Source organism: Lycorma delicatula, chromosome 7 (assembly GCF_047948215.1).
Source record: "Lycorma delicatula isolate Av1 chromosome 7, ASM4794821v1, whole genome shotgun sequence".
In the NCBI taxonomy this organism is placed as follows: domain Eukaryota; kingdom Metazoa; phylum Arthropoda; class Insecta; order Hemiptera; family Fulgoridae; genus Lycorma; species Lycorma delicatula.
The window spans coordinates 58,876,055-58,901,276 of record NC_134461.1 but is presented as its reverse complement, the minus strand read 5'-3'; the positions used below and the strand labels follow the sequence as shown (position 1 = coordinate 58,901,276).

The 25,222-nt window shown below is 26.1% G+C and overlaps 1 protein-coding gene across 1 annotated transcript in view; it reads right to left on the bottom strand.

Moving 5' to 3' along the window:
• The window catches only part of PsGEF (Protostome-specific GEF), a 239,421-nt gene that overhangs the window by 90,550 nt on the left and 123,649 nt on the right, over positions 1-25,222 (bottom strand). Inside the window, exons 14-17 of the mRNA XM_075371997.1 lie at positions 23,657-23,782; positions 22,063-22,267; positions 3,191-3,370; positions 767-859 (exon numbers count right to left, since the gene is read on the bottom strand). Coding sequence (XP_075228112.1) covers positions 767-859; positions 3,191-3,370; positions 22,063-22,267; positions 23,657-23,782 — 604 coding nt within the window. The remainder of the gene's footprint in view (positions 1-766; positions 860-3,190; positions 3,371-22,062; positions 22,268-23,656; positions 23,783-25,222) is intronic.

The window sequence follows — 25,222 nt, the reverse complement described above, 5'->3', positions numbered from 1 at the left end:
CCCATCATGGCATTTATCATCACCTTTATAAGTTAAAGTTTTGTCAGGTAAACATTTGTAAAACAGTTTTATCAGCGTTAAAAATGTCCGTTTCGTTGTATGTGCTCATAATTACTTTTAGCCACGTATTTACAAACTTCTTCATTTACACTGGCACTTTCACCACAAACATTTTTAAAGATTATTCAATGCCTACCTTTAAACTCATTAAGCCAATTCTCACTAATTTTGAAATCCGTACAATCGAACTGTCTCGCAAAGTAAATAATAATAAAACTAAATTATTAGTTTGTATATATATATATATATATATATATATATATATATAATTTTCACAAAATATTTATTTTTATAAATGCTTTACTATAGTTTTCATTTTCTATAAGCATGGTTATTTTCTATAAATTTGTAAATCACCTTTTTTCATTTCCCCCTTATTTAGTTCATATCTGTTATATTTTGTAATACACTTTGTTCCACCAGTTAAGTATCAGATTGCTTAAACTATGATTTTCATTACTCTTATACCCCATTACATTTGCATGAAAAAACAAACGTTTTGTTAGATACAAATAGCAAAACAATTTTTTCATTATTGATAAATAGAATTATTATCCAACCACTTAAAAACACTTTAATGAAAATTTGATGAGTGTATATCTGATTCAATTTATCATTAAATTTTGACAGCACAGAAGAATAATTAAAAATCATTTTTGAATGAAAACTGTTCTATATTAAAAAATACACTACTTTGTTATCATACCTTCCTAAGATAAATTCTTCCTAAAGAATTTCCAAAATGAACTCCTTCTTCTTGTACTAACATTTCTAATATATCTTCTGTTAACCTTAAAAGCTGAAATAAAATACATATGGATTAAGGTTACATCATTATAATATCATTTCACTAATTTATTATGATTGTTAAATTTTAAATTAATATAGTTTAACAGTGATTAATTTGAAAATTGACTCTTTATTGTAGGTTCTGTAGTTAGAAAGTTTCTTTTTTCCGTAGTAATCCTTCTTTATTATGTTTAACTAAAATTCATTATTATCCTTTTTGCTGGTTTTAAAATGTACCTATTGAAAAGTTACAGAAATAACACGACAAATGTTTCATAAATTTTAAGACCAATTCCAAATTGTTAATTTAAATTTTTAAGCAGATATAATTTCCTAACATTTCAGATTACTGCTGACTATTTGTTACTGTCTGTCACACCAAGTCATTCTGACAAAATATAAATCAAAACTGAAAATGATGAAACCATCCTTAAAACCAACAAGAATATCATGCTAAGCAAACTAGCCCAAGTAATAAATGAGAAGTAAATTTTCTACATTTGCTGCCTTCTTCAATGAACAGAAAATACAGTGCTACAGCAAGCTATAATAGTAAAGAACTAAACAGCTATAGCAAGTTATTAATTACCTTACTAGACAGTGAATATTGTTTCTTTCAAAGAAAGCAACTGACATCCCTTGCATCTCAATGACGTTTCATGCAAAAGACTTGGACAGATAATATAAATAAACAACTAACAAATTTTATCTGTTGTGAAACAGTGCTTTTTATAAGGTGCTATTACTGAGTGGAAAGGTTATTGCTAGCAATCTCAATTCGTTTCATTGATAATTCAGAGTTTTTATCTAATGATTAAAAAAATATATTTACATGAAACCCAAATCATTATAAAATAATAATATAATGAAAATTATGTTTTTACAATTGTTATTATAAAGTGTTGTAAATGGTATAAATAAACATAACTGTACCCAAATGAATACTGTTGTATATAGATATATATATAACTTTTTGAAAATTCATCAACATATTGACCATTGTGCTAACTCAAAAACAACAGCTTAACCTTTGTTTGGCACTAACCTTCAAGTTGTTGTTTTTATTTATATATATATATATATATATATATATAACGATGAAAGTTTTAATTTACAACAATTCTTAGTTGATGACTAATCTATGTTTTAAACTGTGCTAGATTTAGAATGTTGTAACAAAGCTTTATGGTAGACTAAATAATATAAATATTATTGTACTAGACCAAATATAGATAATCCATAACAGCCAACTTTCATTATTTTGGATCTGAGAGGAGGAGGATGATCTTAGAAGTATCAACTTCTAAGGGCGATGCCTTATCGAAACAACCATGTCTCTCTGCCCCTCCCCATCATTGCAATCTTTAAGCTGCTGTATAGTGTGAAATCCATTTCCTTTTCTATGTTCTTTAAGAATGTAGATCTGGGATGACCCTTGTTTTCTGTTCTACTACTACTTTTCCTTCAAATGTATTTATTAAGAATGTATTTGTCGTAACAAATGCCCTATCAATTTTGCCTTTCTTTATCCAATCAAGTTCTTAAATGATATAAAATGTATTCATTTCAAATATAAAACATTTATTTTAATTATAATGCTATTTTTCTTTCTGAGTTACAATAAAAAGGGTTCATTTTGATTGATATTTAGAGGTAACAAAGTAAAAAAATTCTGGAAGAAATTTTAAAATAAGTTTCATAACATATGCATATCCCTAATCAAGTTCAATAATCTTACAATTAAAACATAAATAGGAAAATACTATTGAATGAAATCTACAACCAAATATTTTTAGGCGAATGTTATGAGAGTTACTCCAAAAAAAAAAAATGGTGTAATTTTCAGTAATAACCAGTATCCCATGTCAGGATTACTAGAGGAAGAAGAATGAAGTAGTTTTCCAATGTTTCTCCTCTGAGCCAACTTGAACAGATTATATTCCAAGCCCGTCCAAAAGTTGGTGATTTTCAGTTCTGTAACCGATTAGTTTCTTTATGCCATAAGGACTCTGGCAAAGAGAAGCAGCTCTGACCGTTGAAGTGTTTTACACTTCAAGCACTTTAAATGGATTACAGCCATAAGAAAGACTAGAACAGATTGTATAAAGCAACAAATTAGTGTAACCATTACTGTTTTTTAAATAATGCATTATTATTGCATTACCCCTACAGAGTATGAGAAACTATTACTAATATTTGAAAATACGAATAAATGGACAGTTCAAATGACAAAAGCAATTTTTGAGATTGAAATCTGTCATTAATTTAAATCCTAAAATACTTATTGTAAAAATAAATTACTAATTATAATTATTATTTAAATGAAATTAAAAAATACTACCTCCTGAGCATTTTGAAAAAGAACACTATGATCATGCGGTGATATAACATCTCTTCTTTCAGCAAGGGGAAGAAGAAATCTACTTATACCAAACTGTAGACAAAGGGCATATTGTTGTTCTAAATTTAATAACTGATACATAGCATGTTTTCTGGCTTCACCCATGTTTTCTGGAACACCCTGTTAAATATTAAATAATTAAACAAACAGTCATATTTCAACTGATGCATTCAATAATAATGTCAGAAATACATTCCAGTGTCACATTTTACTAAAAATCACTGTTAATTTGATTTTTTTAGGTTTAAATAAATTTTTAAAGTTTTTTTGATTTGTTTAAGTTTAATTTATAATATAGCACTTAGGTTTACGTATAATAATGCCCAATAATTTGTAAGAAAAAATTTTAAATTTGAATCACAATATTACATAAGTGACAGTCTGTATGAGAAAATATGAAGAATGTAATAGTTTATCATGATAGATCTAGCAGGAATAGACATGCACTCACACAATTAAATAATGGTGAAGAAGGGATCAAGGATAATGACAGGAGATGGTGATGAGAAAGATGATTATCCATCAGAGCAGTTCATGTTATTAGTTACTTGTTGAAAAAATGATACTGTTGTACTTTTAAATATAATTTAAAATAAAGTTTCTTTTTTTTTTGTCTTCAGTCATTTGACTGGTTTGATGCAGCTCTCCAAGATTCCCTATCTAGTGCTAGTCGTTTCATTTCAGTATACCCTCTACATCGTACATCCCTAACAATTTGTTTTACATATTCCAAATGTGGCCTGCCTACACAATTTTTCCCTTCTACCTGTCCTTCCAATATTAAAGCGACTATTCCAGGATGCCTTAGTATGTGGTCTATAAGTCTGTCTCTTCTTTTAACTATATTTTTCCAAATGCTTCTTTCTTCATCTATTTGCCGCAATACCTCTTCATTTGTCACTTTATCCACCCATCTGATTTTTAACATTCTCCCATAGCACCACATTTCAAAAGCTTCTAATCTTTTCTTCTCAGATACTCCGATTGTCCAAGTTTCACTTCCATATAAAGCGACACTCTAAACATATACTTTCAAAAATCTTTTCCTGACATTTAAATTAATTTTTGATGTAAACAAATTATATTTCTTACTGAAAGCTTGTTTCGCTTGTGGTATTCAGCATTTTATATCGCTCCTGCTTCGTCCATCGTTAGTAATTCTACTTCCCAAATAACAAAATTCTTCTACCCCCATAATCTTTTCTCCTCCTATTTTCACATTCAGTGGTCCATCTTTGTTATTTCTACTACATTTCATTACTTTTGTTTTGTTCTTGTTTATTTTCATGCGATAGTACTTGCGTAGGACTTCATCTATGCCGTTCATTGTTTCTTCTAAATCCTTTTTACTCTCGGCTAGAATTACTATATCATCAGCAAATCGTAGCATCTTTATCTTTTCACCTTGTACTGTTACTCCGAATCTAAATTGTTCTTTAACATCATTAACTGCTAGTTCCATGTAAATATTAAAAAGTAACGGAGATAGGGAACATCCTTGTCGGACTCCCTTTCTTATTACAGCTTCTTTCTTATGTTCTTCAATTATTACTGTTGCTGTTTGGTTCCTGTACATGTTAGCAATTGTTCTTCTATCTCTGTATTTGAATCCTAATTTTTTTTAAAATGCTGAACATTTTATTCCAGTCTACGTTATCGAATGCCTTTTCTAGGTCTATAAACGCCAAGTATGTTGGTTTGTTTTTCTTTAATCTTCCTTCTACTATTAATCTGAGGCCTAACATTGCTTCCCTTGTCCCTATACTTTTCCTGAAACCAAATTGGTCTTCTCCTAATACTTCTTCCACTCTCCTCTCAATTCTTCTGTATAGAATTCTAGTTAAGATTTTTGATGCATGACTAGTTAAACTAATTGTTCTGTATTCTTCACATTTATCTGCCCCTGCTTTCTTTGGTATCATGACTATAACACTTTTTTTGAAGTCTGATGGAAATTCCCCTTTTTCATAAATATTACACACCAGTTTGTATAATCTATCAATCGCTTCCTCACCTGCACTGCGCAGTAATTCTACAGTTATTCCGTCTATTCCAGGAGCCTTTCTGCCATTTAAATCTTTTAATGCTCTCTTAAATTCAGATCTCAGTATTGTTTCTCCCATTTCATCCTCCTCAACTTCCTCTTCTTCCTCTATAAAACCATTTTCTAATTCATTTCCTCCGTATAACTCTTCAATATATTCCACCCATCTATCGACTTTACCTTTTGTATTGTATATTGGTGTACCATCTTTGTTTAACACATTATTAGATTTTAGTTTATGTACCCCAAAATTTTCCTTAACTTTCCTGTCTATTTTACCAATGTTCATTTCTCTTTCCACTTCTGAACACTTTTCTTTAATCCACTCTTCTTTCGCCAGTTTGCACTTCCTGTTTATAGCATTTCTTAATTGCCGATAGTTCCTTTTACTTTCTTCATCACTAGCATTCTTATATTTTTAAATAAAATAAAGTATATTTCTATTATATTATATGATCAAATAACCAATAGCTAAACCAATAGCACTTTTAATCAACTGTCTTGTAATGATACTATAAACAAGAAAAGATAAAGTCTGGTTTGGGAACCATAGAGCTAACCATAGCATGATCCTAAAAATTATAGATTTCATTCATTTTAAATTTTGAATTTTTTTAATTAAATTGTATATTACATGAATTACAAAAAATATTTTGCTGCCATTAAACTGCTAATAAGAAAAAAAATCTGATTTGAAGTCTGTTTCCACATAGGTTACTCTGAGACCATGCAGCGTTTGGAATTAATCATGTAATAATAACCTTTCGGGGACTTCCTTGCAATTCTTTTTTTAGTTTGTCAGACTTCTAGTGCAATAGGTTTCACGAATTTTACAGTTTAAAAAATTTTATTTCTTTAATTCAATCATGATTAATATTATTAAGGAAGAAAAAATCTGGAAGAAATTTTTAAATGGTAGTTTTTTCAACACATACACATGCCTTATCATAGAAAGTTCAGTATTATAATCTCTTTCTTACTTATGAATATTATGGTGTAGACTTCCAATTGCTAATAGTTTAACAAATATGATTTAATATGAACTCAAACCAATAAATAGTTAATAATTTATACTTAAAATCTGGTTCCTTCTATATCATGCCATATCTACATAGAACAGACAATAGGGCATTGCCAGTAATTGTGGTACAACCAGGATTTTCTTTAAAATTTTGTTGTACATCTTCAGTTTTTGTTTTCTTGGATAATGCATTGCAAACAACTATTACTTTATTTATCCATATAATAATCACACAGATTTACGATAAACGAAAATAAAACATTTAACATAACTTAACATAAAACATTTTGTTTATCGATAAACGATATACAAAATGTTTATTCTGTAGTTTAATATCTGATAAATGTTTCTTCTGTGAAATGGATTTTATTTCAGTTAGATCAATGTGAATTTCCTCTCTATTTTAGATCAACGTCTAGCTTGTCCAACAAAATGACCATAATAACTAATATTTATTGTTTTTGATAGGATGCTATGAAGATTAATAATGAATATTACCACCAACTAAAGGTCAGAGATGACTATTCAAGAAAAAAAAAATCACAACAAACAAAATAGCGTGTTAAGAGAGATACAGGAGGTTAGGCACTTTCCTTCCAGTGTGAGAAGTTGACAATTTGAGCCCTGGTCAGACAAATGATATTTTCTTGCTATAGGTTCCTAGACTTTAACACTCATACTGTCTTCCTGCTACTATTGTGTTGTTGGATTTTAATTAATAATACATTTAGGCCTGTCAATCCAGACACAAAATAAACTATATATATATATATATATATATTCATTATACACGCAAGAAAAAAGGCTCCAGCTGCAATAAGTAGTTTGATGTTTCTACAGTATATAGATTTAATATAGATTTCTTTCTACAGTCTGTTATATGGCATAAAATACTACCCATAATAGAATAAAATCTTGTATATATCATGGTATCATGTTCCACATAAGTATGTGTATGGAGGATACTGTAACATTACTAATTATTATAAAATATAATATATTTTAATTAATAATTAAACATTAAGATTCTATAATTTCATAAAAAATTAAGATTATACTGAGAGTTTAGGACCACATATATTAAAATATTTAATATGTATCATTTTACTTTACATTATGAATTAAAATATTACATAAAAAAATTAACACATGTATAATTAGTTAGAAATATGAAATTTAGTTTGAAAAATCATCAACAAGGTAAGGTGCTCAGCCAGTCAGTCTGGTCAAATTATAATTAACCACTCTATTTAATCAGTCTTGTCTTAAGCTTCACATGTTAATTTTATTTATTTAATCTAATTTCTGTTGTATTATATTTTGTAAATACTTGTTCACAAAATTAATTTATTATTATTTTATTTTACCAATTATTATAAAGTTTGATTAATGCAAAGAATAAATTATTGATTTTCAATCAGTAAATAATAAAGAAAATCTGTCAACTTTTTTGCCATTAACACCCAGCAGAAGAAATATCAATAAATTTACATTGGGTTTTAGTCAAAATAACTACTAATTCTCTATATTAGGTAAATAATGATTTTTTTTTCTTAATGCTATGAATAATAATAAAAATAGCTCCTATTAACATAAATACTCAGAAATTATTATATTCAAATATGCTACTCTACTTATTATGCTAAAAAAAATACTATTTTTAAATAAAAATTAATACTTTAAAAGGAACAGCATGATTAACAAGTCTAAATAAAATTTATAAATTTTGAAATTTAAATTTTATTTTATTTTTATTTTTTGGATTTAATTAAAATCCAAATAATTTTTATTGAATCCTGAAATGTCTTTTGTTATAACAAATAGTTGAGTTTCCAAATCAATGATTTGGAAATTCAACTTGGTTAACTTAGTTAAATATTCATATCTGATAATGTATTACCCTACAACAAAAATTTATTATGAGCTTATCTGAGGAAATAATACCCAAATTTTAAAGTGTAAGTTACAAGTTTTTGTTATATAAAAGTATAACTTAGTAATTTTAATAACTGAAACAGTGAGTTACTTTAAAATAAAAAATTAAGGAAAGTAACAATCAATTACAATAATTCACAATACATTTTAATGATTATTATTATTATAATAATATCCTCTAATGTTTTTCTTAGCAAGTTGTTAAAAATGGAAGAAAGCTTATGCTTGTTTAGCATACTGACTATGTAGTTAAAGAAAACTCAACCTACAGACAGATTTATTTTCTTGAGATAATTCTTACTTCCCAATATTATTACAATTTATACTTTCATAAATAAAAATGTACCATAAGTCAAAAATAAAAAAGAAATCATACAAATCATGTATGGTTTGCCTCGAGTAATGACATCGCTGGGGAATTAGTTAAACTGCACTGATAATATTTCACATTTTACTATTCATTATTTTAGTTGAACTACTTTGCTTATGAGTGGTTTATTAAATAACTTTATCTACTGCTGCTACTACTCTACATATAACATTAGTCTCATAAGTGAATATATTATCCACAAAATATTAGTTTGAAAAAAATTGAAGATTTTGTTGTAATTATATATATATATATATAGATATACTTGAGAGGAAACAAACATACCAGAGAGGAACAAAACAACCAAATTGTTACCTTCAGTGTTACCTCAGGGCTTAGTGTGTAGAATGAGGCGTATTAACCAGAATGAACAGCACACCATATATATAATCCTGCCTTACTATAGAACACCATGTTCACACATGCAGTGTGTGTTGCACAGCCAATATGCTAAATTGTTAAAGTTCATATTCATCTTTCAGAGTTGTATTGTCGTGATTTCTTGGTAATTTTTTTTGCAGTTAGGCCAACTATTCATCACACAAATATAATTTTTTGTGGTTTCTTTTCTCCCAATATTATTTTATTGTTTCCATGTATTAGGTATTTTTCTTCCAACCATTTCATTTTGGAGTGATTCTTTTCCTTCCTTATCATTTCAAACTCAACTTCTTGTATTTTTTGTTTGAATAGTTTTCTGTCTTTCACTCCCTGTTCTTACAACCTTAGATTCTGTGATTTTTTCTTCATCTATTGCATGTACCCATGGTTGTTCTTTTGTTTCCATAGTTTAATGAATATTTGTGTATTTAGTTTCTGTTTATACATTTTGAACACATGACCCAGGAATCTCAGTCTTCTAATCACTTTTTTAATATCCTCTATTTCGTCATGCATATCTTGGCTGGGTTTTAGTCTTAATCCTTCTGTTGTTTTTCTGGGGCCTAGGATTGTTCTCAGTGTTCTCTCTATTTTCTTTAACAGCCCCATTTCAGTAAGGTGTAACGTTTCACTCAAAAAGTACCAATGGTCTCAATATTGTGGCATAATATCTGAGTATGGCCCTTTCTGAGAGGTTCTTTTTAGTGTAGATATCTTTCATCAGGAAGTTTAATTTATTGGATTTGTTTTTTTCTCCTCTACTGCTGCTCTAGTCGTACTGTTGTATTTTATTGTTTCCCCTAGATATTTGTAACTAAACACTGACTTAAGATTTCCCTATTCTGTGCTAATTTTCATTTTGGAGTTTTTGATGATGGTTTTTATGTCTGACTTTTCAAAAGATATCTATTGCCCTGTTCTCTCAGCCACCTGTTTTAGATCCTCGGCCTGTTGAATGACCTCTTCCTCTGTTTCTGCTAGCAAAGCCAGATCACTGGCAAAAGCCATACATCTGACTTGGGTTCTGCTGTTTTTGTCCCTATCCCTATTCCTTTTTCATTTTTTCCCCAGAAGTTCTTTAGTATTTTGTTAGAAGAGGTTGAAAAGAAGGGAAGGTAGTCCATCTCCTGTCTTAATCCTGTTTTACTTTTGAAGAGAGTGCTTACATAACCTCAGAACTTAACTTTTGATATTGTGTTTGTAACCGTTAGCTCTGTGAATTTAGTTGCTATGTTATCTACTCTGTATTTTTTATTTTGCATTTATATTTCTAAAAAGTAATTTTCTTTGGAAATGAATTTTATTTCCATTTAGGGAATGTAAATGCTCTCTCTATTAAATGGCTACGTACTAGCTTGTCCAGAAATTAGATGTTAGACCTCTCATTTCAATAGCCATTCCTAAAAATATATTCTACCTCAATTTAATAATATATTGATTACATTTTTAAATAAATCAATCAGGCACATTTATTCACTGCAGATTTGTATTTTTACTAATTAGAATTATAAATAAAATCTACTGGTTCCTAGGGAAGGAAATAAATTTCATTCTTTAAAACCTGGAATTTCCATAACACTGGAAATATCCTGAAAATATCTTGAAATACAATAGGATGTGGGATAGTTTCAATAAATCTTAGATGTGTTTAGTAATTTTTTTCCTGTACATCATTTGCTCGAATTTAGAAAATAATAGATGTAGTTTCCATTTTATTGGAAAACTAACATTGGTTAACATTTGGTTAAAAGTTCAATAAAAAAAATTAATATTCTGACCAAGATGATATATTATAACCTTAAACTCAGGTCAATCCTTTATACTTGTAACATCTTAAAATATACTAGATATATATCTAGAAAGTACAAAAATGTAAGTAATTTTTTATAAATAATTCTTATAGGTCACCAAAAAATTGGGTAAATTTTTCAACTAGATAAAATGTTGTCATTAGGGGCAAATGCTATTCAAAGGCAAGTAACATTCAATTTCAGATAAAAAATCTACAACCAAATCTTTTTATACATCATGTTAATCACTTATTAAAATTTTGCAATTTTTAGTCACTACTCCAAAAAGGGCTGACTGGTTTAAAATAAACTATAAGGTTCAAACATAGTTTGTTTTTTTAAAATTATATATCTTACTGATTGTTGAGTTTAATTAATCCAACTGTCACAGGAATGCTAGTCTGAACTTGGGAGCGAATCTGTATATGAAACAAGAGCTTGTTGTGAAGTGGTATTACTAATAAAATAAAAGATCTTTACCTATTTTAAATTTATTCATTAAAAGATTAGCTGAAAAATATAATATCAAAATATCTTCAACTAAAAAAAAATCAGTACTGAAAGACATATTGAAAACTAAAAGATTTTATAGATGTGTAGTATGTAAGGAAAATACTACGACTGATTTTTTCTTTGGGAATACTGCGGCAACTTCTATCAGATATTAACTGAATGAACTAGTATGAAGCCCTTCAGTCAAGATGTGAAATTTTTGTTGAAGTTAGGAGAGTTGTTATGAGTAAAAAAAGTGTTTACCTCACATGTTTTTTCTGTATTTTGCATTAGTAAAAAAAAATAGTATTGATGAAATTTTACGTAAAGTTCAGCAAAAATGAGACAGAATCTTACAAGATGATGAATTAATAAGAGTTAAGAAGCAAGACTGTATGAAGTAACATTCAACTGGACAAGGATTTGAAATAAAATCACATCATTCAGTGATCAAAATAATAATCAGCATTTGGAAGTTCAAAGAATGAAATTATGTAGGCTATGTACTTCCTTGTCACTCAGGACGTGATCCTGATTTTTTAAATAGCTGATTATTTGCAAAGACATTGTTCTATCATTATTCATGAAGAGAAGAAGTACAAAAAGATATGTACTAGCATTCCCACATTTTTTGACTCAAAAAGGAAAAGTATTCACATTTCTAAGATCTTGTAACTAGAGATCAGAGCCCAGAATATTATTTACATGATAGTAATTGGTGGTAAGGTATTTCATGTACAACCTACAAACCAAAAGACATTTATTTCTGTGGGTTACTTCAGACAAGACAAAAACACAAAATTTATTAATAAAAATCAAATTATATACACATTTTGTAATTTATCACTACAAATTATAACTGTATTGATCACAAATAACTGGAAAATAAAATATATGTATCTTAATAATAAAATATAATGATATTTAATATTATAATGTAACTGCTTTACATTTAATTACTGGTATGTGAAGTTATTGTTACTGATCTTTCTTCTCTCTCTTTTAACCGGTCATCTTGTTCATGACTTCTTGTAGAGAACTGAGTGACTTAAAAATCACATTTACTAAATTTTATTTTTTATTAATTTTGATATGAAACAAATTAATTTATCATTGTAAATTCATATTAAAAAAGAGTAATTTCTGCTAAGAAACATATCAAAATATTGGAATATGATGAGAATACAGTATTGTTTGTATTCACAGATAACCAGGACTATGGTGAAACCATTAGAGTCCTAGAGAAAAGTTAGTTTTTTAGTATTTCTTTTTTGACATTTGGTAGTCTCTTTTACCTTGATTTCCATACAAATTGTTATCCAACTGTATATATTGGGTAACACATGATTATATACATTGTGTAACACTTTGACAACATTACACATACTTATTACTTTTCCTTCTCTTATAATTGATTCTACACTAACTCATGACTGAACAGATTTTATCCTATTAAAATTCTAACCTATGTTAACCATAAAAACACAATTCTGATGAAAATCAGTAAGTACTTTTATAAAACAATAAGATTATAATTATTAAACATTCATTATATATAATAATACCTGAAATAAAGAATTTCTTTTACGATTCCTTCACAAAAACAGGATAAGTTTTCAAGATATAAAAAAGATCTGTCAAAAAATTGTTTGGCTTCTTAAATGTGAATCATGTAGGTGGACATTTAGTTAAATAAATATTCTGATTCATCCATCCATTTATATTTACAAATTACAACACCTATCTTCAAAAAAAGGTGGAAACCAATTTTTAACTCGACACAATACTTCAGAGAATAAGAAAAAATCTCATTCAGCATTTATTACCAATAATTACCTTATTATCTCTCATTTTAATGATCTCAGCATTAATTTTTTTTTTTTTTTAAATGGTGTCTCATATCAACCATAACATAGCCTGGTATTATTACTCTACTTCTCAATGAGTTTATAAACAATAATAATTTAAAAATAACAATTTTTCATCATTTAATGCATAAATAATATTTCCTCCCATAATTTCATTCATGCCTTCTTAAATTTTTTGTATTAATTTTATTTATTTAATACCTTTACATATTTGGTTAACTATTATTTTCATACTATTATTTTTATTTATTAATATGGGGATTTTAACTACTTTTATTTCATTTTTTTATAGTAAATTTTGTGATTTGTAATGCTGCTCTGATCAGATTTTACCATGGTTTTCTCTGATCTCTCCACACAAAAGCTGGGACAGTTCAGTTTTTAAATTCAGTGAGTAGCATACAAACCCACCCATTCCTTAAATAATTTGTGTAATTTTGCACCAATTTGAATGACATATTTATTTATTTTTAACAGAAATTAATTATATTAAGATATTTTAATTACATTCAGAATAATTATCTTGAAAGAGAATTAGAAACCTTATGTTATTTAAATATGTTTTATGAACTTTTCTACTAATTTTATTTTATTTTCATGATAATTGAACTTTTGTTAAAAAATGGTCAAATTGTAAACTTAATGAAACTACCCTAACACATAAAAAAAAACAAAAAAAAAAAAATAATTATGGATGCATGTTAGGTGCTGCAACTAAAAAGACAGCATAAAATTTATCCTGACATGAGACATAAGCCTCTCCTGAAATTGGTGTAGTCATTATTAAAATAATAAGCATCTCATGCAGACTATGAAAAATATGGAATAAAGTGATCTGTTAATTTTTCATGAGCACTGTTGCACACCTGCATGACAAGTTCAACAAAATATGGATGTTCAGCTCTATAAGTTACATGTTCATTAAATTCATACAAGGACTGGCTGCATAGTGACTACCGTTTAGTAAATCAGTGAAAGTAACTTTGACAATGTCTCTTAAAAATCTATTTCCATCAAGCAATGTATACAACACAACCCTAAAACAGACTGGAACAGGTAGTATAAAGAAAAGAGAACTACATTTAAATAATTTTAACAGCTTATAAATTTCATTTGTTCATCCATTTGCTCATTTTCGTATGTGAAATTCCTCACGATAAGTTTTAAATGAATATGTAAAGAAGAATTCACTATCTGTAAAAATTAAAAAAATTACACGTAAATTTCAATTTAAATGCTATATCAGAACACAGTTTCAAACTTAAATACTTTATTCTAAGTAATTTTTTATGGCAGTAACACATAGTAGACTGGTGACCAAGGATATGTTTATTTGTTAATAGTAAAAACTAATGAACTTGAAAATAAAATAAATCTAAGTTCAACAAAATAACTTATTTTTTTATTTATTTTAATTTACTTTTATGTGTATAAATAGATTAAACATTTGTTTATTTTTTATATGTAATATAAGATATCTCTCAAAAAAGATTTTTCAGAATTTAAGAATAATGATTTATAAAACAGATTAATCTAACAACCAGTATGAGCTACTGGAAAAAAAATTAAATATAATAAAATCTGAAATAGTAAGTTTTTTTGTTTAACCTCTGGGACTACCATTAGGCATTGCTTCAGAGGATGAAATGAATGATTTATAGCGTGTGTGAAAATGCCATGCCTGACCAGGATTCGAACTTGGGACCTCCAGATGAAAGGCCAAGATGCTACCACTCGTGCCATGGAAGCCAGCAAAATAGTAAGTAAGTTTACTGCATGGAAGTATAACTATTAATTTGTGTTAATTAAAATGAATGGATTAAGCAAAAACAGTTGGAAAAGTAACATTCAGTAAGTAGAGTGATATTTATTTCCATGCATACATAATTAAAATGAAATAATAACCCTTAATTATAAAGCAGTTTCATGCTAATATTTAAACAAAAACAAAAAAAGAAAGGAAACAGATAGAAATAAAATTGAAACAAACTCAAATTAAATGAAATGATATAATTCATAAGGATTTGGGAAGGGAATCAAAACTAAATTGGAAAAGGAATAATAATAAAAATAATAAGAAACAAACAATAACCACAAAGAAAATAAAATTTAATAAAATAATTTTTTTAAATAATACATTAAATGAATGCAGGTATGAGAATAAAATGTAAACAAAAATGAATGAAAATTAAAAAAAAAAGAACATTAAACTAAATCCTACAAACATAACTATTACAAATAAAACAAACATACTTAATAACTTTTAATAAAAATAAATAAAATTATAAAAATCATTTATTAATACACCGTAACTCAATCATCACAGCACTACTCAAGCCTTTAGGTATACCATAGAAGAGGTAGATCATAAATGTAAGCTACTAAGAAAAAAACATGAATGAATGGTTCAAGCTGATTATGGTAATTATAAAAATCTACAGAGGGCTGGATTATAAAGTTACTGTAAGAATTTACAAACTAAATACCTTTCAGGCAGTCTTATAAAAAAATAGATAAAATATTGTAAACTAAAACAGTCTGATCAACATTTAAATATAAATTTTTTAAAACTTGTGATTTCAAATCTTTATAATGAACTTAAAACCTGATATAATATTAATTTAATTAATATAATATTATGAATGCAATACACTGTATGTCTAACATTATTAATTATGAAAGCAATCATATGGTATAGTAAAGTAGTTAAATGGTATAATGTTGCACAAAATTCCAGAAATCTAACATTTTTACTTCCTTGTACGAAGTAAAAATTTTGGTTTTCAGATTTCAACAGAAATATCCATTTTGACCACCCCTGAATCCATTTTGACTAGTTTCGGCATGATGTCTGTATGTGTGTATGTATCTCTCTCATAACTCAAAAATAATTAACCATAGAATGTTGAAATTTTGGACTGCAGTAACATCTAGTTGTGCACATCCCCTTTTGATTGCAATCGACTGAACCAAAAGAGTCCAAAAAGCCCAAAATTCAAACAAACTTTGATTTTGGATTTTTTCTTAACTGCAGTAATAAGCTCTTATTGTTCAACGATATATCATAAGTGGTAGTAATTTTCATTAGTTCCAGAGTTATAGCCAAATAAAATTTTAATTAATAGAATATTTTGATCTTACAAAGGGAAGGCACATTGATTTGAATCAGACTTCATCTCTTTTTTTTTTAATTTAAATATATATATATTGATTTATTAATAATTATTAACCTCTGATTTTAATAAAATTTTTATGATAAATAATAATTCATTAATAACAATAAAAAATTATATATGAAAAAGTATCAGATGTTATTAATGAAATAAAATTTTAGGTACTTTTCATTTTTTTTTAAATGTGTATTTTTATAATTTAACGTACAAGGAAGTTATGTGGTGTCCAGATCAGATTTTTTATTGATATATATATCATTAATTTTATGTGATTTATTAGAATTCATGTGAGTGAATGGTTGAGGTTGCAATATAAAGACAAAAAACAGAAAATCAAACTTGAAAAAACTCTTAACAAAATGTGAATTTAATTGGATGATTGTAAACTTCATTGATAAATAAATAAAAATGTACCAATAAATAAATAAGAATCTGTACCAATGTCTGCTCAAAATTCAAAAATCATTTGGCCAATCTAAATAATCCTTTTTTTCATAGTATTAATTGAACTTGCAGGAATATTTATATATAAATATATCCAGTAAATTATATTATTAGGAGGAAGTAATATTTAAAAGTACATCATATTAAATTTTATTGTGTTACATTTCATGTACTCAAATTTTTTTTTTCATATATTTAAATATTTAGTTTCTCTTACTAAATATTTTCTGGATGGGATAAGAATAATGATTACAGCGAATAAACTTAATTGATTATCTCATTTAACAATATTGGGTAAACTGTTTTCAAGACATCATATAAAAGGAGATTTTGTTATTTCACAGATTTTATAAGTAGGTGAAAAATACAATACTTTTTTTGTAAAAAAATCAAAGTAATAAAATATCAGTTTTTTTAACTACTACATAAAATAAATTAAAAAAATGTTTGTCAAAAAAAAATAATAAAAAGGATAAAAACAGCTATTGGATACATTCTGGTTGTTACTAAATGAAAAAAATAGATATTACTCTTTTAGATCATTTTGAGAAAGACTTAGGCAATAGTTTTTTCACAAAATATTATAATAAATGACTGAAGTTTATTAAATTTTAGTGTCAATTTTTTTTTTTAATAACATTTTGAATTTCCTACTACGTTGTGTTCTGTTACAGATGGCACGTAGAGTTTTACATTTAATACTTAGAAGAGAATGTGAATTTCCTTTGTTTTTTTATTTACAAAGATTACTCATTTGTTCTATAGATATAAAAAATTTAATCTAAAATTTGATTTTTGCATCTTTTACTAGTAGGAGAGTGAAATAATTATTGATAGCAAATGCTACCTACATACTATATATGTATAATTTGAGTTTTGTAATAAATTACATTAATTATATACATAGGTTTGATTTTTATGTTACTTTACTTTCTTTTGTGTTTTATCAAAATCAAATGGAAAGACCTATCACTTCAATTTTTACCTATTATTATGTGGGTTTAATATTTTTATTTGTATCTTTTAATGTTTGTAAAGGATTACTTTTTATGATTGCAGAGAAATGCCAAATCCTGATATTTATAATGGGCTGATCCTTATGACAAAATAATACATTTTTGACAATTACTCACTCGGGATGCAGTTGCATCCCCCCCAAAAAAAAACAAATAAAGAACAAAAGACTTGAATTGCTCCCATTTTGGTGATTATTTTTAATTTGCATACTCAGGATCCATTCTAGTAAAAAATTCAATGAAAATAATTTTAAAGAACTTTAACTGGAAGTTTCTTTTTCATTTCGAAGCAGAAACGGTTTCAGCCTCCTTCAGTATTTTAATGATTTACTTGCTGAGAGTAAATTTTAGCAAAAACATTTTTTAACAGATGAAAATTAAAACAAACAGAATTTTAAACAATATTCAAGGAACTTTTTTTTTTGTTTCAATTGAGGTTTCATCTCCTATTATGTGGGAACAGTTTTTTTTTGTTATTTACTGAATAGGAATATTTAAGTAAAGACTTAAAGGAATAAATATTAAAACCACTTCAACTTAAAGTAATTTCATCTGAAAGAGTATTTGGAAGTTTGACTGAGATTCCTTTTTGGGTTTCTAGTACCGGGAGGAACTCGGGTAATTCAGTTTAAGAGTAAGACTAGTAGAAATCTGATATCTTGGATATGAGGTTTTTTGGCCTGTTTCCTCCACAGAACTTATTAGGGTTGTTACTTTGCTTTTAAATTGTACAAAACTTGTTTATGAGAGAATAAAGTAAAACCAGGAATACTTACTGACTCAATTCTAAAATAAAAAGTAAAATCATATAATAACATGTAAAGATAAAGTATAAAGCATGTGACTATACAACAATAGTCAGCATCATTGTCACTTTTGATAGGCATCAAAGAAATAGATCATATTCAATACAATTCTACGTGTCTTCTTGCAGCTGGCTAGGTAAATTAGTTATGAATACTTTCCTATTATAATTGTCTGAATGTTTAGTTTTAATATTTTGGACACAACACATCCATTTACCATATGATAAATAAATAAATAATTCTAATTTTATTATCTTATTTTTTTGTTACAATATTTTGAATATAAGAATAAGATCAGAGTATATATTATTTCGCTATAATTCAATAATAAGTAATTATAATGAAAAAAAAAAACTTCAAATTGTTATGTAGATAAATAATTCTTCATTAGGTAATTAAAAATTTTCTGCTTAAATTATGTGAAACTATTAAAACAGAATCACCGAAGAATCTTCCTCTACAGAATAAAATAAAATAAGAAGCATCAAAATTGGTCCATTTGGTGAGGAGTTAATGATTGAACATACAATAAAAAAAGAGAAATTAATAAAATTAAAAAAAAAAGCTGTATTCTTTCAAAGAAATATTACACATTGAGATACTAGCAACACAAATGTAATATTTTTTCTATTATTTTGTCTTAAATAAGATTACATTTTCTAAACTCTTTATAAATCATATACGAGGTAATATGGGTAGATGAAATTTCAGTTTATTAAATATAAATTAAATAACCAAGTAGGAAATACTGGCTTCTTGTTCGTAGTACATGACAATAAAGTCTTGTTTTCTCATGTTCTAACTAATGGATTATTTATGATACTAAATTAAAATTTAATTTATAAGTTTGAGTTAATAATTATAAAGAGGGCTAAAAATTGAACATTTATGTTGAAATTCTAATACTTCTGATGCGATTTGAATAAATTAAATTAATAAACATGTTTCATTAAACATTAATAAATATGTTTTAAGTCTTGGCAAAGTTTCTTGAATATTTCAATGGAAAATAAAATTATTAGTATTATTTGTCATCTAAAATTAATTTGACTAATGATGCTGATGGATACTAATAAAGAATTTAAGGAAACTATCATAGTTGACAATTAGCTTATTGCATTATCACAATGACACAACAATTACAAGAAATATGATTAGCATTCATTATGGCTGATCAGACTGAATTTTTGTGAAATACTCTTATGATATTATGCAACTTAAATACACAGGTATACTGTACATAAAATAAATAAAAATACAAAAAAAAATTAAATAAATAAATATACTAAAGTATCAATATTATTTGACATTATCTTAATTTTTAATCTTTCCCTAAAAATGAAACAATACTGGCCACTTAATTGCATACTAAGTTCAAAATATAGAAACAATGTAGAATAAAAATTTACAACAGTGCAAAAAAAAACATAAAAATAAACAAACAATGACAATGACAAAAACAATATTTACATGCAATAACATAATGAAAAATTTTGATTTTTTTATTAAGTATACATTTTAAATTTGTGAATAAATTTCAGTTATATGACCGAAAATAAATAAATTTTTAATTCTAAAAATATATACATACAATGATAAATTTTTAATACTTAAATAACATAAAAATCAAACAAAATTCTTCTCATGCTTTAAATAAATCATTACTACAATAAAATTAGAGAACACACATCAACCAACTAACTTAAAATTGTAACTTTTAATGAATCATGTAAAACTCATTAAAGACAAAACAAATTGTATTTTATAATCATTAAACTAATCTTAATATTATACAGTGCAAAAACATTGCAGATATACAATAATAATTGTTAGAATTAAAGAAATTTTTGCAACATCCATTTTCACAAAGATTCATTTTACAAAATTTGCAGGTAAACTTGCTTTGAAGTCAATTTGTCAGAAATTCTTCTTTAAATACCAATCTTTATAATACAATTTTTCAACAATTTGAAAACTCCTTAAATTAAATTAAAGATTCTAATTTACATTTTTCAAGCTTCTATATCTATTGTCTTTTTATTGTTGTGGGTCAAGATATAAATCTAAATTAAAGTTGATATTCTATTTTTACTATATCAGTTTTGTTATAGTATAATAGTTTGCTGTCAAGTTTTTTGATGACAATTCACTTCTATAACAAAAAATAAAAATTTCAGGTATTATTTAATTTTTTTTAAAGCCAAATTAATTAAATTTAATTATTATTTTTCACAATACTCAAGAGTTAATAAAGGGCTATAAACAAAACTGCCATGAACTATAAATACTGTTGAAACCCCTTTTAACTGATATCTCTGACTTTTGCACAGAAAGGGTCATTAAAAAAATTTAAAAAGAGGTTGTTAACATTGAAGAACCGTTGAGTATGTTAATCGAGTAAAATGATAGAGATAGAAAGGCTACATACTAATACTTAAAAAAAATGGATGGATAAACCATAAAAATTGATTGATAACAAATAAAATAAATTAATAGGCTAAAATTAAAATAAGTATTAAACTCTTTTTTAACTAATTTTTTATTGTAAGAACTTATTCTTTAAAAATAATTACTTGGATTGTTCTTAATATCAAGCATTAATGTAGATCATGAAAATCATTCAAGTTAACCAAGCTTATCTAATTGAAATTAAAAGAAAAATATTTTATATAAAAAAATTATCAACAGAATGCAAATTTAAAAAATGGCTGATGTGAAAAACAAACATAAACAACATATTTTTTTATTTAAAATTTTCTAACAGATGTAACTAAATAAAAAATAATAATTTCATAAGTTTTATGTAAAACATAGAAAACATACAGTAACATTTTGTAGCAGTTAAAGATTTTAAAATAAAATTGATCTAATTGTAAATAATTAAAAAGTGTTAGTTTAATTGTTGTAACTACTGAAGTAACTACATAAAAGTAAAGTAACAAATTTTTCCTCCTCAAATGTTATGAGCTTACATCAAATTTTTACTATTTACAAACTGTAAATAAAATTAATATACTGGTACTAATTTTTAAATTACGTTAAACAAATTAATATTAAAAAAGAAACATTTTTCCCATAACTAATTAATAAGATTATAGAATATAATCGACATAAAAAGTAGAATGTTCTTTAATTTTCTAAAAGAATTACAAAACTCAAGACCAATGTGATTGATATATATATATATATATATATATATATATATATATATATAATATATGTTATTAATATATTATTGAATCTATTATAGTAAACACTTTTTGAAAAATTCTAGTTTCAAATAAAACAAAAAATTAGAAAAGAAATATAATTCAGAGATTAGTTTACACTGTTTTTTTCTAATACAAATACGCTTGAAAATAAAACATTGGTTTCAAAAAATACCTTTTAAATCCTTAAAAAAACTTCTTTCAGGAAAACTGAGGAAAAATCTGTGCAATAATTATTGTCAGACAATGATACCAGAACCTACCTCAGAAGTGAAAGTAACCTGAGGCAAATGTAACCGTCTTTTATTAAGTTCAACAGAAGTGGTTGCAGTTGTTGTTGCAGAACAAGCTGTTGATGATCGATGTGGTTGATTTGGAAGGCCAACAGCTGCCAATGAACCTCTACCAACAACTCCATTAGCACTTGTTTTACGATATACTTCAAGAACTAAATTATTACCACAGGCCCTGAAAATAAAGACGTATAATATATATACATATATATATTTACATGAAAACATCTATGGTGAACAACATATTATTTTCTTTTGAAAAATATAGTACTGATTATGCATTTTGAATGATGTTAGTTTTTTACTTCAGTATCCTTCAGTACTACAAAAACCAAAAGTTTTGCAGTGATAGGGAATATTTAATAACAGATGTAATTAGAATAGTTATTCCATAACGTTTTAATCCTCAATACAAAACATGTTAAAAAACCACAGATAAAATTAACTCCATAGAATAGTATTAAAAAAACTATCTAAATCATAAAAAAATGTAATCAAGAAGCAAAATAACCAACTATGACAATTAATTCATCAGAAAAACATGAATGTTTTGAATTTCACAATAAAAAACAGGAAAAAATAACAATTAACTTGTTTATTAACCAACTTACAGTACAAACTGTAATGTTGCTTTGTCCCTGTGTGTAGATTGATTAGATCTTAAATAAATTGCACAGAATTTAATAAAATTACAGATAAAATATTATTATTACTTTTCTTAATTATTTCTTTTAAATCCAAAATTATCCTTCACCATAGAAATTCACAATTAAAAAATTATATTGATAACAACAACACTTAACAACTTATAAGTTTAATTAGTAAAACAACTTGCAAGTTATTTTAACTACAACTATTCTAATGTTCTTTTAATGTTGTTAACCATTGGAACAATAACCAAACATCAGTTCATCATAAATAATCTATTTTTAATAGTTTCATTTTTATCAATATTTAACATTTACAATTTCTACATAATAGATTAAATAATAAAAACAGATTAATTAGAAAATAATTTTTTTTTAAATATATACATCAATCAACAAAAACAAAAAATTAATAGTGAAATTTTAATCCTTCAAATACATTATGTTTTGCTTATATAAAATGTGGTTGGGCTAAAAGTCATTTTTCCCAAATACTAATAAGGAAGCAGTTAATACTAAAAGTAAAACAAAAAAAAGTTTTTTATTATTACTTATTTAATATGCATCAGAGAATATGTTCAAAGTATTGATGTTCTGCCTTTAAGTATTCGTGGTAACATTTAACCACTTTTAAAAGAAAATTTAAAAAAACAAACTAAAGGTGATAGTTTCCTAAAATTTAGTGAAAAATATTTTATTATTAAAAACTTTTTTTGTAGATGGATCTTTAGGATAAACAATAATTACTGAAACAGTTTATCGACTTTTTTAAAAATATGTAGCTAAAAGTATAATATATGCCAGGCTGTCATGAGTTGAGTTTCTTTGCATAAAAATTACACTTGTACCTCCTTGCATTTTTTCACATATTAAACAACAATTAAACAAGAGAATGTGAAAAAATAAATGAAACCTACTTAATTAATTTAAGAATTTCTTCTTCTTGTAGAGTGACCACATTTGTTTTATCAACAAAAATGACATAATCACCAGGTCGCAGTCCTGCATGATCTGCTGGTAATCCAGACTCCACTCTTTCAACCCTGTAAACAATTAAATTTCATAATTAATGACAAAAATGTAAGAATAAAAGACAATCAAATAATATAAGCATTTATTAATCCCTTTCAGAGACACTCTAAGAATATTATTAATTAAGTTATAAGCTAACTTCTACTAATCATGAACAGCTTTAAAACAACTGTTTCGACCAGTAACAATCACAGAAATTTATTTAGTAAATAAAAACAATGAAAAATGACATTTAGAAAAAGCTGTTTTAAAAATGACAACTATAATAAAAAACAACAGTTCAGCGAAATTACTTTTTAAAAGATAAATGGATAGGATAGGAAAAAAATTATTGTGAAATGAGCTAAAGTACATTCCATGATAATATAATAGTAGTTAAAGGTAAAAAAGTCTAATTTTCTTAAGTCTTTCATATCATTTATTTGGCTGAAAAACTGGTTTTATTTTAAATCATGTTTACTTTTATCTCAACTTTCAAAGGAAATCTATTTAAAGCAAATAAACAAATATAAAAACTTGTTAGAATTAACCTCTTTTGTTATACAATAAATAAGGTATTGTGTTTCCTGATCGAAAAGTGTAAACATGTAGTCAAAAATTATGCAAATTAATTGTATAAATTAATTTAGCTATCAGTATGATAGAATGTGGAAACATTTTTTTAATGTAAAATAACTTTCTTTCAAAATATGTGAACTCCATTTTCAGATGATCTTATATTTATTAGAGTTAATTATGACCAAAAAAAGTGAGGTCCTGCTTTAAATCAATCTTTTTGAACTTTATCTCTAGAGAAAACTAAATACATTTTGTGGAATAAAGAATATCAACAACCCAATTGATAATAATGGCATAAAAAAAATAATAAATATATATGCCACATCTTAATTATTTTGGTACACATTTTAAAAGGTTTACTATGAATTAATCGACAAAAAAAACAATATTACATCATTATTATTACAAAAATAGGCTATATAAGAAGTTTATTTAAAACTTTTATAACTTTATCATTCCAAAATACTGGAATTATTATGTTTATAAGTGAAGGCCATTGCACTTTAGTACAACTTTAGATTGCCTGGTTACTAAGATGAAATGTATGAATTTAATATATAAAGGGTAAACTTACATTGATCAAATGAAAAATAGAATCCATTCTTAATGATAATGTAATAATTAAGATTACATGTTTACATTATGATAATGTAATAATTAAATCATTCAGACACGTGACAAGAAAATGAAGCTGGGACTGGATAGACTTGCATTTTAAAAGTGTACAGTATGTACAATGAGAATAAAAATTTGCTTGCACAAGGCAGACAGTCGCTGTGCAGAGTATTATACTACTCTTTTCTCATAAAATTAGGTTAATTCAGAAACTAGTATTCTGCAATGCAGTGTGTTTTAACTATTTTCATAAATAGCAAAGTTCTTTTCACAATTAA